The following is a 14,748-nucleotide window of genomic DNA, read 5'->3' as shown; positions in this document are numbered from 1 at the left end:
CAACAGGATGTTTCAGAATGGTAATTCATGTTTTTGTTTTTTTTTCAAACACCGAATGCAGTAAATACAAACCTGACCAGCCGAGCGTTTGTACAAATGCGGATGGGTGACATGAATGGAAATAATTCCAGATTGGCGATGTGGTATTTGGTTTCTGTATTCTGTACTGTATTTTCCTGCACTCAAAACCTGCCTGTTGTTTTCTGAGTGACGCACGGCCAGGCCAACCACAGGTAACTAGGGTCATGTATGCTGTAGCCTGCTGTGGCTTGGTGATACTCACAAGTAAGGTCAATAGAAACACCGGTAATGATGGTCACTGCTGAGGGAAATGTTGTCCGAGCTTACATGTTTGAGCCGAACTCAGACCCTGAATTGGCGACGACAGGAGACAACCAACCACCTCCTCAAACGCTCTTGCAACAGGATGTTTCAGAATGGTAATTCATGTTTTTGTTTTTTTTTCAAACACCGAATGCAGTAAATACAAACCTGACCAGCCGAGCGTTTGTACAAATGCGGATGGGTGACATCCGTGTTGTCCTTGCTCAGCAAAAGCATGGACGCGATGTTGTCTGGGGTTTGGCAAAAGGAGAGTGGGACGGTGGGCAGTGCTCGGGGTGGTGACTAAAGGGGGTGACTGAGTAGTTCTGACGTCACCTTTTTATGGAAGTCACAACGGTTCGTGAAAAATCACAGCTACTTTATGCAGGCTGTGTGCATTTGACTGTGGATTGACTGTTTTGAAACTTATATGGTAGTTACATAGACCTCAGTTATCATGAAAAAAGCCAGGAAAATTCAGTTTTGACAATATGGGACCTTTAAAGGGGTCATATGATGCGATTTCAAGTTTTCCTTTCTCTTTGGACTGTTACAAGCTGTTCGTGAATAGATAAGATCCCTAAAGTTGCAAAAACTAAAGTCTCAAACCCAAAGAGATATTCTTGTACACACGCTTGAGATATTCGGCCAATCACACTGCACTGGATAGCTGGCCAATCAGCGTACACCTCGCTTTTCAGAACGATGAGCTTTGTAAAAATCAACGCTTTTCAGAAAGGCGGGGCATAGAGGAGCAACAATAATGTTTAGTATGTGGAAAATAATGTGTTTTTTGAACCTTAAACCACATAAACACATTTCATTACACCAAATAATGTTCTTTTTAGCAACGTCATATGACCCCTTTAACTTTTGATGTATCTCCTGAGTTTTACACAAACTATTATACTGACCACCAACAAGTGACAAAAAAACTGATAAGAAAACAAATCTAAAGGTTCGACTTAAAGCAGCGCTGCGCAGACTTATCGGTATATGACATCAAAGTACTGTGAGACCTATAAAGAGCAGATGGCTCTGTATGCTTTCCAATCGCTCTCACGATACTTGGATGTTATACACCGATCGGTCTGCACAGTGCACATATACCTAATGAAAACGTTACACATGAAGCAAAGTATTCACATGGCAAGATCACATATCAAAACAAGAAACATGACTTTGATAAACTTAAAAATAAAAGACTAAACTAAAAGAGACATGCCATGTACAATTGCAGACATATTTTCTACCGTTGACAGTTCTGCAGTTCTAAAGGAATGAATTGTTTAGCAAATCTTTTCACAAAGTCATCTAAATTCAAGACCTTGGTGTGTTTTGACTCAATGCTGAGAACAGCCAAACTCAACAATCTAATCTCTGCTACTGTAGACCTTAGGTGATTCTTCAGAGCTAAAAAAAACTCTGATCACATGTGGCACTGATTATTGGTAATATAACAGCTATTTTGTAAAGCTTGAACTGTTCAAAGAAACATCCTCCAAAAAAGGATTCACTGCATCGCTGTTTTATAGTGAATCAATGAGTTCAACAGCCTTGGAGTGGTCAACAGATTTAGACTTTAGCTTCTCAGACAAAATATAAATGTCACTTAACACTTTTTGGAAGAGCACAAGACTTCCAATTTGGGCCAACATACCTTTCGCTTCCATGGATCATGAAGTTTTATTGTTTTTTTTCCCCCCTTAGTACTTACCAAATACAGGCAATCCATTCATGACATTGCAACATTAAATATTTGCAAGCCCAGTGTGTTGCCACTAAGTTACTGAAGCTCCTTTGATACACTGTCATGCATATTCCGCTGCACTTTAAGCCATTTTCAATGGATGTAAGATCTGGATAAGAAAATGTCTTTCCAACAAAGAAAAACCCAGCAGCAACCAGCTTTCTACCCAAGTTATTTTTTTATCAGTCATTATTTCATCACATTTTCATCTCTACATATTGAAGCACCACTAAAAAAAGAATCTATGAAGAAATACCATTTTACTTGTTTGTAGCTTACAGTATATGGCCACTCAGACCACTGACTTGTTGAGATAATACTTTTAGATGTACTGTCGGATGGTTTCTATTCTACACCCAGCGGTACATTTGAGCATATTATCTCAGTGATATTAACTCATTCAGTCATTTCCCTCAAATCACCTCATCATGATAAAAAAATTTTTAAAAACGACAACACTTATTTCCAGTACAGATGCAATTTTTTCCCAAGAATTAAGTTAAACAGGCAATTCTAAATGAGTCCATTTGAAACTCAATGCAACAACAATGTAAACGCAACAAAATTAAGCCATGACCCCAAGTCATCCCTTATTAAAAATGCATTTAGCACATTATACTGTACATTTAAAACCATCAAGTTAATAATGCAAAGAAGAACAAGGAGAATATACAATATTTTTAATTGATTTTTAATTTATAAATAGACTTTGAAAAGCCTTTGATTACTGACTTGATCTTGTTAGGTACATCTATTGTTGTCACCGGGAAAACTTTTATCTTGCAAGCGCCAATCTGGCAGCTAGAAAAAGAGAAGTTTGAAATGCTAATTGGTCCAGGAAAATACTAAGATTTATATTTAATACATTGGCATACTAATGTAGAGGTAGCAATGTTTTCTCTTAGGGTGGCAGTTGCCACCTCATGTCACAAAACAGCCTCAATGATTCATTCACAAATCAGACTCTTCTAAGTTAGTTGACTCCATTATCCAATCTACAATGGAGCTGTGCGTTCACTGGAGAGAAGGATCAGTGAATAACTTTTTAAATTTCAGCATGTTTCTCCCATCAATATGTTGTTTAAAATTTCTCCTATTGTGTTCCACAGAAGAAAGAAAGTCATAAGGCCAATTCACACTGCACCGGCAGATGCACATCAATAGCCACTGTCACCAGATTACAGTATGTCACTTTTCAGACATTCCAAGACATCCCAAATGCTGATTCTACATCAAAAATAGACACTAACCAATGCCAACGGATGCTGACAGGGTAACACTGATCTGACAAAACCAGACAAACGTGTCTGTTGCTGTCTGTTGGTGCAGTGTGAATTGGCCTATACAGCTTTGGAAGAGTATGAGGGTGCACTATTCATTTTTGAAGGGACTAGTCATCAGTCGATCTTTTTTTTATAATTTAGTGTGATTCATTTTGTTTGTGTGTTGCAGTATGAGCAGAGAGGAGTGATCTGCAGGGATGCAGTGAATGACTGTGATGTGCCGGAAACATGCACTGGCGATTCGAGTAAAGTAATTATACATTTAAATCATTGTTATCATAATAATAATAATCATAATAATGTAAGAAATTTACACATCCTTCTCATTCATTTCTCAAACAGTGTCCACATAATGTCCACAAACTGGATGGTTACATGTGCAATGCTGGACTGGTAAAATCATTTCTGTTTTTCTGTCTAATATGAACCTTACATGTTTCTTGCAACCATAGTACTAAGCATTGTTGTTTACATTATTTACTGCATAACACTGGCAGACATATCTCGTTAAACAATTACATGGATAAGATTTAAATTAAAATGAATTTAAATGTTCCAGTGAGGGGCACTCAGTAATTTATTTTGTTTGTTGTGCTGGCCGATTTGGCAGTTGGCTTGAACTTAGTTAAACTTTTCAGTATATGGACACAAAAGTGTTCAAAAGTGTAAGTCAGGCTGAGTGTATATGTGTAGACGGTATGCTGATGTACTCTCTTCTTGCTCTGTCAGGGGCGCTGCTATGGGGGTCGCTGCAAGACCAGGGATGCCCAGTGTCAGGTGCTCTGGAGCCACAGTGAGTAGCATCTCTTATATTGTACAATATGTATTGTTTATAATGAATATTATTAGGAATGAATATTAACTATGGATATAGAAATTTTGATTGATACCAGCTGCTGATAATTGTTTTAGTCAGTGTAGATCTATACTGTTTAGATTTTTTGTTAAATCTCCAGTCTTTAATTTTACATGATTCATATAATGCTTCGTCAGGCATCTAAATATATTCATGTAAACAAAGAGAGTAATGATTAATGAAACGTAAGATGCCTGCAGAACTCTGCACTCAGCTGATTTGAAGAGGTTGTAGAAAAGAGTGATGATAGAGGCACAGACGAGGAGAAGCAACTGGACTGTGCTAATATTGATAACCTGCACCAGACAGGATATTAGAGCTGTATGAATTTGTCAGATGAATTTCCTTAGATTACTTGCTCCTATTCAGATATTGGTTTGCATGGCATCAAATGATGGCTGTGATTACATAGTGATTTTAAAATAGTGCAATGAATCATTTTGAAAATTATTTTTTTTGTTTTAAAAATGTCTGCTTGCAACTCATAAATATGGGTTATTAAAATATAATTTAAAAAATTATTACAAATTAATAATATACCATATAATTAAGAGTAACCTGGATGAATTAATGCTATAAATGTATTGTTCATTGTTAGTCCCTAGTTGTTAGTTAGTATCCAATGTTATTTTAAAAGAAACATGTTTTTAAAACATCAATTTGAAAGAAAATCTTTCCATCACTGATAAGCTTGACACATACTCTATAGAACTACCCATTTTACTCACCAACATCTCCATCAACATTAGTGACTTGTACTACTGATTTCAACCAGAATGGCAAAGAAGAAATTTTCAGTTGTATTTGTCAGGGAAAGTGTCACATGAAAGTAACGTTACACATATTAGTACATATAAAGTGTAACGTATCAATTATTTTAAAATACATTTTGTACATGAACAATTATGGCTGTTTTCTGTAAAATCAAATCATCACTGAATATAAAAAATATAAAAAATACTGTAAATGATTAAGAAATAGGTCTCTGAGACAGTAAATACACAACAAACCTGATATTTACAGGTCACTACTTTGTCAGCAGTAACATTAAACTTCTAAGCTCATCACTAGAATAAAATATTCGGCACATGGAACAGTCTTTAATGATCCAAAACAAAAGGGAACACAGGGCAGGCAGGAACACACACATAGCACATTGCATGGACGTGAACAAAATGACATTAACACTGGACAAAGGAAACCAGGAACAGACACCACTATATATACACAAGCCGAAGCGAGGGTAATTGACGAGACACACCTGAACCAAATGACTAATCAAACGAGAGGGAGAAACTGGGTCATGGGGAGCACATGGGGAGAAAACACAACAAAACAGGAACATAGGTCTGACATCACCTCCCCCTCCTGGAAGGCGCGTCCTCGCGCCACATACAATGGATGCCATGGCGGAGCAGGCAGTTCAGGGGGCCATGGCGGAGCAGGCAGTTCAGGAGGGCATGGTGGAGCAAGCAGTTCAGGAGGCCATGGCGGAACAGGCAGTTCAGGAGGCCATGGCGGAGCAGGCAGTTCAGGATGCCATGGCGGAACAGGCCGTTCAGGAGTCCATGGCGGAAAAGGCAGTTCAGGAGGCCATGGCGGAACAGGCAGTTCAGGAGGCCATGGTGGAGCAGGCAGTTCAGGATGCCATGGCGGAGCAGGCAGTTCAGGAGACCATGGCAGAGCAGGCAGTTTAGGCGGCCAGACGGGGGAACAACAGCTCTCTCTGGGCTTGACTCAGGATCGGAGGCCCTCCCTGGGCCAGACGCGGGAACAGCAGACCTCTCTGGGCTTGACGTGGGAACAGGAGCCCTCTCTGGGCTTGACGTGAGAACAGGAGCCCTCTCTGGGCTTGACTCGGGATCGGAGGCCCTCCCTGGGCCGGACGTGGGGACAGGAGCCCTCTCTGGGTCGGACGTAGGGATAGGAGCCCTCTTTGGGCTTGGAACGGACTCTAATTTGTTTGGACTGTCGTGGATTCTGGACTGAACTTGATGAAATGAGCAGACTCGGGGGCTGGAGCCGACACTGGAGCGGACTCTGGAGAGTGGATCAGGGTTGAAAACCGTCTCTTCCTCCTCATGCTCCTCTTTTGGTTTAAGGTGAAGGAGAAAGTTGCTGTCATCAAAGGGCTTGGGAGTGAATCGGCCGGCGGGCTTGACAGTGGAGCAGCCGCTGGTTCTGGGCTGAGGACCGGAATGGTTCTGGGAGCTGGAAACGGAGGAAGGGAGGCGGATTTCAGCGCTGATGGAAACTCACTTACGGGCTCGAGGAAACACAGGAGGATATGGGTGATCGGAACCATTGGTTAGGCATGTGGAGGGTCCCGGCATTGGGTGATCTGGAAAGGCGAAGTGTGCTTCAGAGGGGGCTGGATGAGGATGATTCACATTTCCCTTAACTTCTTCTACTTCAAAATTTGAACCATTTAAATACAGAATGAGATTAATCAACTCGACTAAAGAGAATTCACACGCAGGAAGACTACAGCGAATCGTTTCCTCATCCAGACCCAACTGAAAACAAGCATCGAGAGGGAGAAACTGGGTCATGGGGAGCACATGGGGAGAAAACACAACAAAACAGGAACATAGGTCTGACAGTATGACACATGTTTATACTTTATATAAATAATTTAGTTTTTGGTAGTTCAAGTGACTTGGCATATTAACATTATATCACTTAATGAAATTTATGGTTATTTGTAAAATATACAGGCACCAATATGTAGGGGTGGGCGCTATACCGGTATGAAAGTGACTACCGGTATTATGTTGTTCCATGATATGGATTTTGCTATACCGTAGATACCGTTATATATTCATGAATTCAAATTTTGCATTTATATAATTTTGTTCAATTTAGTATGCTTTGCAAATTTTAACACAAATGATGATAAAGAGTCGAGGCTGAATGTTTGTTACCTCTGTGTGCAACACCGTGCTACACAGGCATTAGTAATCAAACACATAGAGCATCGTAACAGACCAAATTAATAGAGCACAAATCGCCTACTCCAGTTGAACTGGGGGGGCGTGGCAAGGCTGAGGGATAGTGTACAGTCAGCAAATTATTTTGCAAAAGAAACCTCTGCAGGGTGATAAAGACTACACTACATAATTTTCCCGCTTATCTTGCGGCCACTTGTCTAAGTAAATAATTGAGCGCAAAATATTAATTTGACATATTTTAATTACCTCAACATGGCTCGCATTGCCCGCTTGAGCGCTCCGTTATCATTTGTAGAAGTTGTGGTTGTATCAATAACAAACCACTAGATGGCGCAATTGAAGAATCAGACTTGTATTGCAGGGAGCCATGTAGAAATATAAATGAACAATGTATGGTTCTGCTCTAAGCATAAAAGTTACAAGTTTGTGAAAGGACTACCAGTGACAGGTAAACGTAAAGCAGATTATGAATATATAAGATTCACAAATACCAAAATAACGTGTCTATACCAGACGCGAGCGGCGCGATTTGACAAAAGCAAATAGAACCCAGTGATGCTCTCTGCTGTGGATGCGACGCGACCCGACAAATCCATAACAGTAAACTGATGCCGCGTTCTATTTCTGATGAACTCCAGCGCTCTGACACAAAGGACCATTTCAAATATTCATAAGAGAATCGTGAAAAAATTGTTTCCTCAAAAATATTAAGCAGCACAAATGTTTACAACATTGATAATAATCAGAAATGGTTAGAAATTTTTAAAATATTTTTCTCTACAAAAGGGGGGCCCGGCAGAAAAAGTTTGGGAACCACTGGCCAACTCAAACACACAATATTTAATTTAATTTAATTCATACAGGCCTACCTCATGTTGCACGTTTGCACTTTTTGAGAAAAACAATGGCACAATAAAAAAAGACTTTTCAGGTCTATGTCTAATCCCTCACTTTTTCTAGTTATATAAGGTTAAACTATTTTGCCTGTAATTTTTTTGTTCTCATATTGCAATTTAATATCGATATCGCCTGGACAGTTTAAAATATCGTGATATGAATTTTAGCTCATATCGCCCAACCCTACCAATATGCTTTCCCGTACTACCTCATGTCACCATTTTTTTTACGGTCAGTTTCTAGCAACCACAGCTGGTAGTTTTATTGTAAATTTACTGTGATATTTTTTTTCCAGTGTATAGTAAGGTTTAATAAATTGAAAAACAACCAAACTGTAACAATGACAGAAAAGAGCCACAAAACATCAACTTCATATTTAAATCCAGTTGTTGTTGTTTTTGTTTGTTTTTTTTGTTTTTTGAAAAGTGGAAAATTCACAAATTGTTCACATACACATTGAAAAGACAAGTGTTAACGTATTTCTGATCGGAATGTCATCCGATCAGCGTGTCCTGCTCCAGAGGTAGTCGAGGATGCATTGTGATCAGATCTCAGTGTAATGTAAACGCAATCCAGCCATCGTTTCTGCATTCGCAGGTCGACATCATGCAAAACGCCGCCCCCTCTCTCCCGATCTGTCAGAAAAATAGACGGAGAACAATCGTGTGGAGCGCTAGTGAGACTCCTACACTTATCTTTGATTTGTGAAATGTCCCACGACTGAAAATGCTTTTCAAAAGAAAACCCACCACTTCAGGTTGACTTTGCACCAAGCCATTCTCTGCAGACTTATTTAAATATTACGTGGGAAAGACAGATCCGATCGGTTATCCAGATAGAAAAGTCAGTTGATGTTGCCAAGTGTAAACGCGCAGTGTTCTGATTGACTGATGATCCGATCTGCTTGATCGGATCACGGTGATCAGATCATATTAATGCCAAGTGTAAACGCATCCATAGTGTCTACTATAGTTTAAGTGCATGTACATATCTCTTGTTTAATTCTAATAATACTAAAACTGCACATGCACAATGCTTGGTTTATTTGACTGTGTGTGTGTCATTAGATGCAGCAGATCGCATGTGTTATGAGAAGCTGAACATTGAAGGTACGGAGCGTGGCAACTGTGGTCAGGACAGCAGCTCACACAGCTGGATTCAGTGCAATAAACAGTGAGTATATAAACAACCAGAACACTGTTTTAACCTTTTCAGTGATATCATTATTTCTCCCTTTGCTGGAAAGTTCATTTTTTCCCTCTTTGTCTGTGTTCCACTGTTGTTTCCGTGTTCTTTCACAGGGATGTGTTGTGCGGATTTTTATTATGCACTAATATCACAGCGAAACCACGGTATGGAGACTTAAATGGAGAAATCACAAGTCTTACCATCTACCATCAGAACAAGTACCTGGATTGTTGGTAAATGCATACATTTTTTCTTGGGTATAGTTAATTATTTTAAGCATGTCCAGATAATTTTACTGGAAATCAAGATGCTGGTTAAAATGAAATTAGGACTTTGACTGCTGCATTTGGTTGCTGCTTTTGCAGCACCTCACACCATGAGTGTCTTAAAAATAGCTCTTTTAGTTTAAGATATAACCCAATCTCATGAGAGGATGCAATTACTTTATGAGTTGGTTTCTTATGAATTTGTACAATGTGATTCATACGGAAACAAACTCTAAATCGTTAAATTCATCAGTGGGCAAAAAGCAAAAAAAACATACAGATGAGATTGTACAAATTCATTTGAAATAGTTAAAAATTGCCACGAGAGTGTGTTAGAAAATAAACACTGTTTATCTCCAGACCCCTCTGTTTTATTCTATTTAAAGGAAGGAGCTCCAAGTAACCATCCCTACTTTGCAGTGTGCATTAGTGTGTAAAACTGAGCTGTTTGTTTATGTTCAGTGGGGGTCATGCAGTGTTAGAAGATGGCACTGATCTCGGGTACGTGGAGGACGGCACGCCGTGTGGTCCTAATATGATGTGCCTGGACCATCGCTGTCTGCCGGTCACCACCTTCAACCTGTCATCCTGTCCTGGGTCATCCTCTTCTCACGTGTGCTCTGATCATGGGGTGAGCTGTTCTTCTTTGAGAAATCACAGTCACATACTGTTTCGAGGGTTTATGTAGGGTATATTCTCTCATCCTTTTTTAAAATATTGGTCTGTTTTGTTCAAAGCGAGAGTAAGCAATTTTTAAAAAAAGTATTAATGAAAAATGATCAGATGTTGCAGGATATTGAAAAGTCTGATGCGAGAAAGAAATTAAGGGATTTAGATAATGGTCAGTTTTGCTGTAAGCAAGAGTAAACAATACTCAGAAACAAAAACAATGAAAATACAATCGTTTGTCTTAAGTGAAAAATAGCCGGTTGTCAAAGTGTCTGATGTAAGTTTAAGATTTTCCAAATTTAATAAGCAGTGATAAAATTGACAGTGTTGACTCTGTTCACCATGTGTCAGATTAATAGAATTGTCTTACATCCGTATTTCTCACTGAACCTTTAACTGTCCAGAAAGTTTTGTTACACTGTAGTGTGTATGAGCCAAGGTATTTATTTCCATCTTTATGCTAATGACATTCTCTGCCTCTCTCTCTGTCTCAGACATGCAGTAATGAGGTGAAGTGTATCTGCGATGCAGACTACACTGGGAAGGACTGCAGTGTATATGACCCTATTCCAGACCCCCAGCCTCCAGACGGTCCTGAGAAGTACAAAGGTTCCCAACACATTCAGTCATGCGGGTGTTCGGCTTTAGTTGGACTAGCGTCTCTGCCTGTTTTTGAATGGAATTTTTTTAATGTTTAATCAGGTTTCAGTTAGCTTCAGCACTGAGCCTTTACGGTTCAGAGATATAACAAGGAATTCTGTGTGGAAATCAAATCGGTCAAGCAGCTTATCAGTGGGTTCGCAATTGGCCTTTTGTCACGTTTTTGGAGTATTTGACTTTTGGTGTGTCCCATGCTGTGTGCTCATGTGGAAACCTTTTGGTTATTTATGTATTTATTTTTTATTTATAATGGAGTCTCTTGATTTCAAAATGTTTAGGAACCACTAACTTCTAAGTATATGCAAAATCATCAGTCATTTCTAAGATTCTGATAGGTTAGAAGCTCAAATAATTGGAAGTGTCAGACCAAATGTTACCACAAGATGTCACTGCCTCCTTCAGAGAGCATGAGCCCACTGTTTGAGTCAAAGCTAAAATCAATTATTACAGGAAACAGGAAGAAAAGAAACAAGACTAGACTAAAAACTAACCTTTAAAATGAAAGCACATGACAAAATCATGATTCAAAATATATAACAAGAATATAACAGAAAACTAATGACAAATCCATGTTTTTAGTTCTCTGTCTGTCTGTCCACAGGCCCGAGTGGTACAAACATCATCATTGGCTCAATAGCGGGAGCGATACTGCTGGCAGCTATAGTATTGGGAGGAACAGGCTGGGGCTTCAAGTAAGACATCCACAATTACTGCAAAAAAGCTGTTCGAGTTGCATTTTCCTCTTTCACTTCTTATTTCAGTTGTAAAAGAGCACAACAATGACTTCCTGCTTTTTCAGCAGCCTTGGTTCTGGGAGTATTTTCCCACTTTTTTTTATAAGGGTTTCTAAAATGTTTTTATTAACATCAACAACAACAAAAAATAATTCTGAAACATGAGATTAGAAAGCAAACAAAGTAAGCCTGACCAGGGAGTACCTTATTTTGACATATGCAACTCATTTAAAGTATTTCCTCCACCCTTAACTGTGTAGGCCCTGTCCCAAATGTCACCCTAAACCCTCGTAGTCTGCCTCTGAGTCCGCACTTTTGTGACGTAAAGCTGCTTTGACTGTTGGGTAGAAGTCTGCTGCGAACTCGCCCCAGTGCGGGCTCAGCAGAAGTGAGGATCGAGGGCGCATAACGGCCGCAAAGGGGGGCACTCGTGAGCACCCTTCTGAATGCTAAAATGACAAATGGGACACCCTACAGGAAACTTAACGGACACGCGGCGGTCATTGTAAGTCCGTAAGACCGCAAGTGCACATGAAGTGCTCCATTTGGGACAGGGCCGTAGTTTAGTGTCAAGTGCAAAAAGTAGTTCTCTGATAACTCTGATTAAATACACGGTCATGCACAGAAATGCATAAAACAATCTTAAAAACATTTTATTTATTGCATTGCCCTATTATTTATAGGCTGCAGTAGTTACTGTCTTGATCTTACTTTTATGGGAAATGCAGCACAATTTCTAATGTGACATTTACTTTTGCATAATTTAATCCCATTTTTTCTCTCTCTGTTTTGTTTCTTGATTACAGAAATATCAGAAGAGGAAGGTATGACACTGCCCAACAAGACATGATGTGATTTCATACATCCATGTCCACCTAGCACATATTGCACCAGTTGTTTTCACATCTTCGCCTGCCCATTTAGTTTCTCTGAGTTTTATTTTATTCTGTTTTATTTATTTGTCTTTTTTTAATGTTTGCATTTCCTTCATTACAAATTAATTTCAATGCTCCAATCAATGCATCACATTTGTTCCCAAACTCCATTACATAGTTATAATGCACATCTTATTGGATTACCAGTACAATAACATTGGCATGTTTAACTGAGGTATGGACATTTGTTGTTGATAGTAAAACAATATTAGAAAAATTATTTTGTATGAAAAGACCAGTTTAGTTGGTATTTATAATAATGCCATTATTGTTGTCAAACACTATTAATATTCACTAATCGAGTATGATTTTATATCAAATATCTTGTCATTTTAAGATTCAGATTGCACATTTTTGAAGCAAATACAGCCTCCTCCACAAATACACCTTGGTATATATGGGCAAATAATGTCTCAAATTATTCTTTTGATCTTTCAAAATATTCACAGAAATCTAACCTTTATTTTGAGTAAAATAATTAAAAGGGGAAAAACCTGTCTTTTGATCTTATGATGAAACGTGTATACAGAAATATTTATATTTCACAATTAAAAGAGGGCATTCTTTCATTTTGCAGCCACCCTTTGCCATGATAATCTTATCCTATCATGTGTAGTAAGGTTGATGAACATAAAGCGAGAGATCTGAGACCATTCCTCTATACAAAATCTCTTCAAAACCTTCCTTATGTGAGCAGTGAGCCATGTGTGCATTGGATCATTGTCCATAGACATGGGCATTTCAACCATTGAACTATTTTCTCTTTAGCCATTCTCTGATTTGTGCTGCTTAACAAACTTTTGTCACAAATCATCACTGCATTCTCAAGTCTTCCCCCCATAGTGATGGATGATTACATTTTGCCTGTGTATGGCTTTATATTTGGTTTAAGTGCAAGTCATGACTTGCAACTAAAACATATATTTCTACAAAATGAAAACATATGAATGAACATACGTGAATTAGAAGTTTTATTAATTTTTAGAATTTCTTGAGGTATCAATAATTGTGATACACATTTTTTTTTGGGGGGGGATGTTAATAAATATAAGTTGTATTATTTTTATTTTTAAATGTTAATAAAAGCTAGACAAAAAGAAGAAATAGCAAAAACACTTTTTTTTCACAGCATGTTTTGCTCATATTAACTATTAAGTGCAGAACATTGCTATCTGTGTCTACATCAACATGTAAACTGCTATGCAATATACTCAATTCTTTTTTTAGTCATTTTACCATCAGTTTTATAAAATACCAAGCCCTCAGTCTTTCAGTTTGACAACTGCTCTTCATGCTTGATTTTTGGTTGCTAAAAAACTCTTAGAATAATACATTTACACAATACATGTAATTATATGAAAAAAATGTACAAATTTCATTAATGTGGCAAGTCATTACTTTTATGCTGTGTACTTTTTCCCCAGATCATATTGAACTAACAATTAAAAAGAAAGAAAGAAAGCAAAGGTGCTGAAATAACATAAATTACAAATTTATTAAGAAATATTACACATTTTATTTCATTTTTTCTTTCTTTAATAAAAACCTTGTTTTAATTTGTAATCATTTGAAAGTTTTTTCCAGTGTCCTCAGCTTGACTTTCTATCCTGTTAGAAGTATTATAAAATCCTTTTACAAAACTACTCAAATAAAACTGGTGAAATTATAATATCAAAAGTTTAAAAGCTGGTCAGCGCTGTTGCGAAACGGGCATCCCGAGTTCGAATCCCGGCATGTGGACCTTTCCCAACCCTCCATCCTTCCTGTCATTACACTAAATAAAGGTTACAAAAAAAAGTTGAAAAGATAAAAATTAATAGGCTATTTAAAAAAAAAAAAAAAAAAGAAAAGAAGAAGAATGTAAGCAAACTCTTAATCCCTCAATGATGAGCAATGGTTACATTTTTGGCTCTTTTTACAAAAATTCTTTAAATTACAACACAAGTCTATTCATTTTTTTCTAACGGCAAAATAGAAATTAATTAGTAAAATCAATTACCCTTGCCATTTCAATCACACAATTGCTTCAATTACTTCTTGATTAGAAGTTACTCATATGGCCTTCATTTTACAGGCAAATAAAGAATACAAACAATGCACAGTGAGTTGTATCATTTAACCTATTGATTCTCCTTTATTTTCCCTCATTTCTATGTCTATTCTTCAGATCTGGAGGGGGATAAAGCATGTCATCTGCTCTGCTGTGCTTCTGCACTGTGTTCTTTAAACTTTGAG

The 14,748-nt window shown here is 38.0% G+C and overlaps 1 protein-coding gene across 1 annotated transcript in view; it reads left to right on the top strand.

The window, feature by feature from the left end:
* The window catches only part of LOC107653271 (disintegrin and metalloproteinase domain-containing protein 11-like), a 55,984-nt gene extending 43,493 nt beyond the window's left edge, over positions 1–12,491 (top strand). The window contains exons 18-26 of the mRNA XM_016439943.1: positions 3,527–3,607; positions 3,700–3,750; positions 4,087–4,150; positions 9,129–9,234; positions 9,363–9,482; positions 9,978–10,146; positions 10,679–10,793; positions 11,446–11,536; positions 12,385–12,491. Of these exons, the coding sequence (XP_016295429.1) occupies positions 3,527–3,607; positions 3,700–3,750; positions 4,087–4,150; positions 9,129–9,234; positions 9,363–9,482; positions 9,978–10,146; positions 10,679–10,793; positions 11,446–11,536; positions 12,385–12,433 (846 nt within the window). The 3' untranslated portion in view covers positions 12,434–12,491. The remainder of the gene's footprint in view (positions 1–3,526; positions 3,608–3,699; positions 3,751–4,086; positions 4,151–9,128; positions 9,235–9,362; positions 9,483–9,977; positions 10,147–10,678; positions 10,794–11,445; positions 11,537–12,384) is intronic.
* Positions 12,492–14,748: the final 2,257 nt, after the last annotated feature.

This window comes from Sinocyclocheilus anshuiensis, unplaced genomic scaffold, assembly GCF_001515605.1.
Source record: "Sinocyclocheilus anshuiensis isolate Anshui unplaced genomic scaffold, SAMN03320099.WGS_v1.1 scaffold151, whole genome shotgun sequence".
NCBI lineage: Eukaryota > Metazoa > Chordata > Actinopteri > Cypriniformes > Cyprinidae > Sinocyclocheilus > Sinocyclocheilus anshuiensis.
The sequence above is the reverse complement of the archived record's forward strand: the minus strand, read 5'-3'. Positions and strand labels throughout refer to the sequence as shown.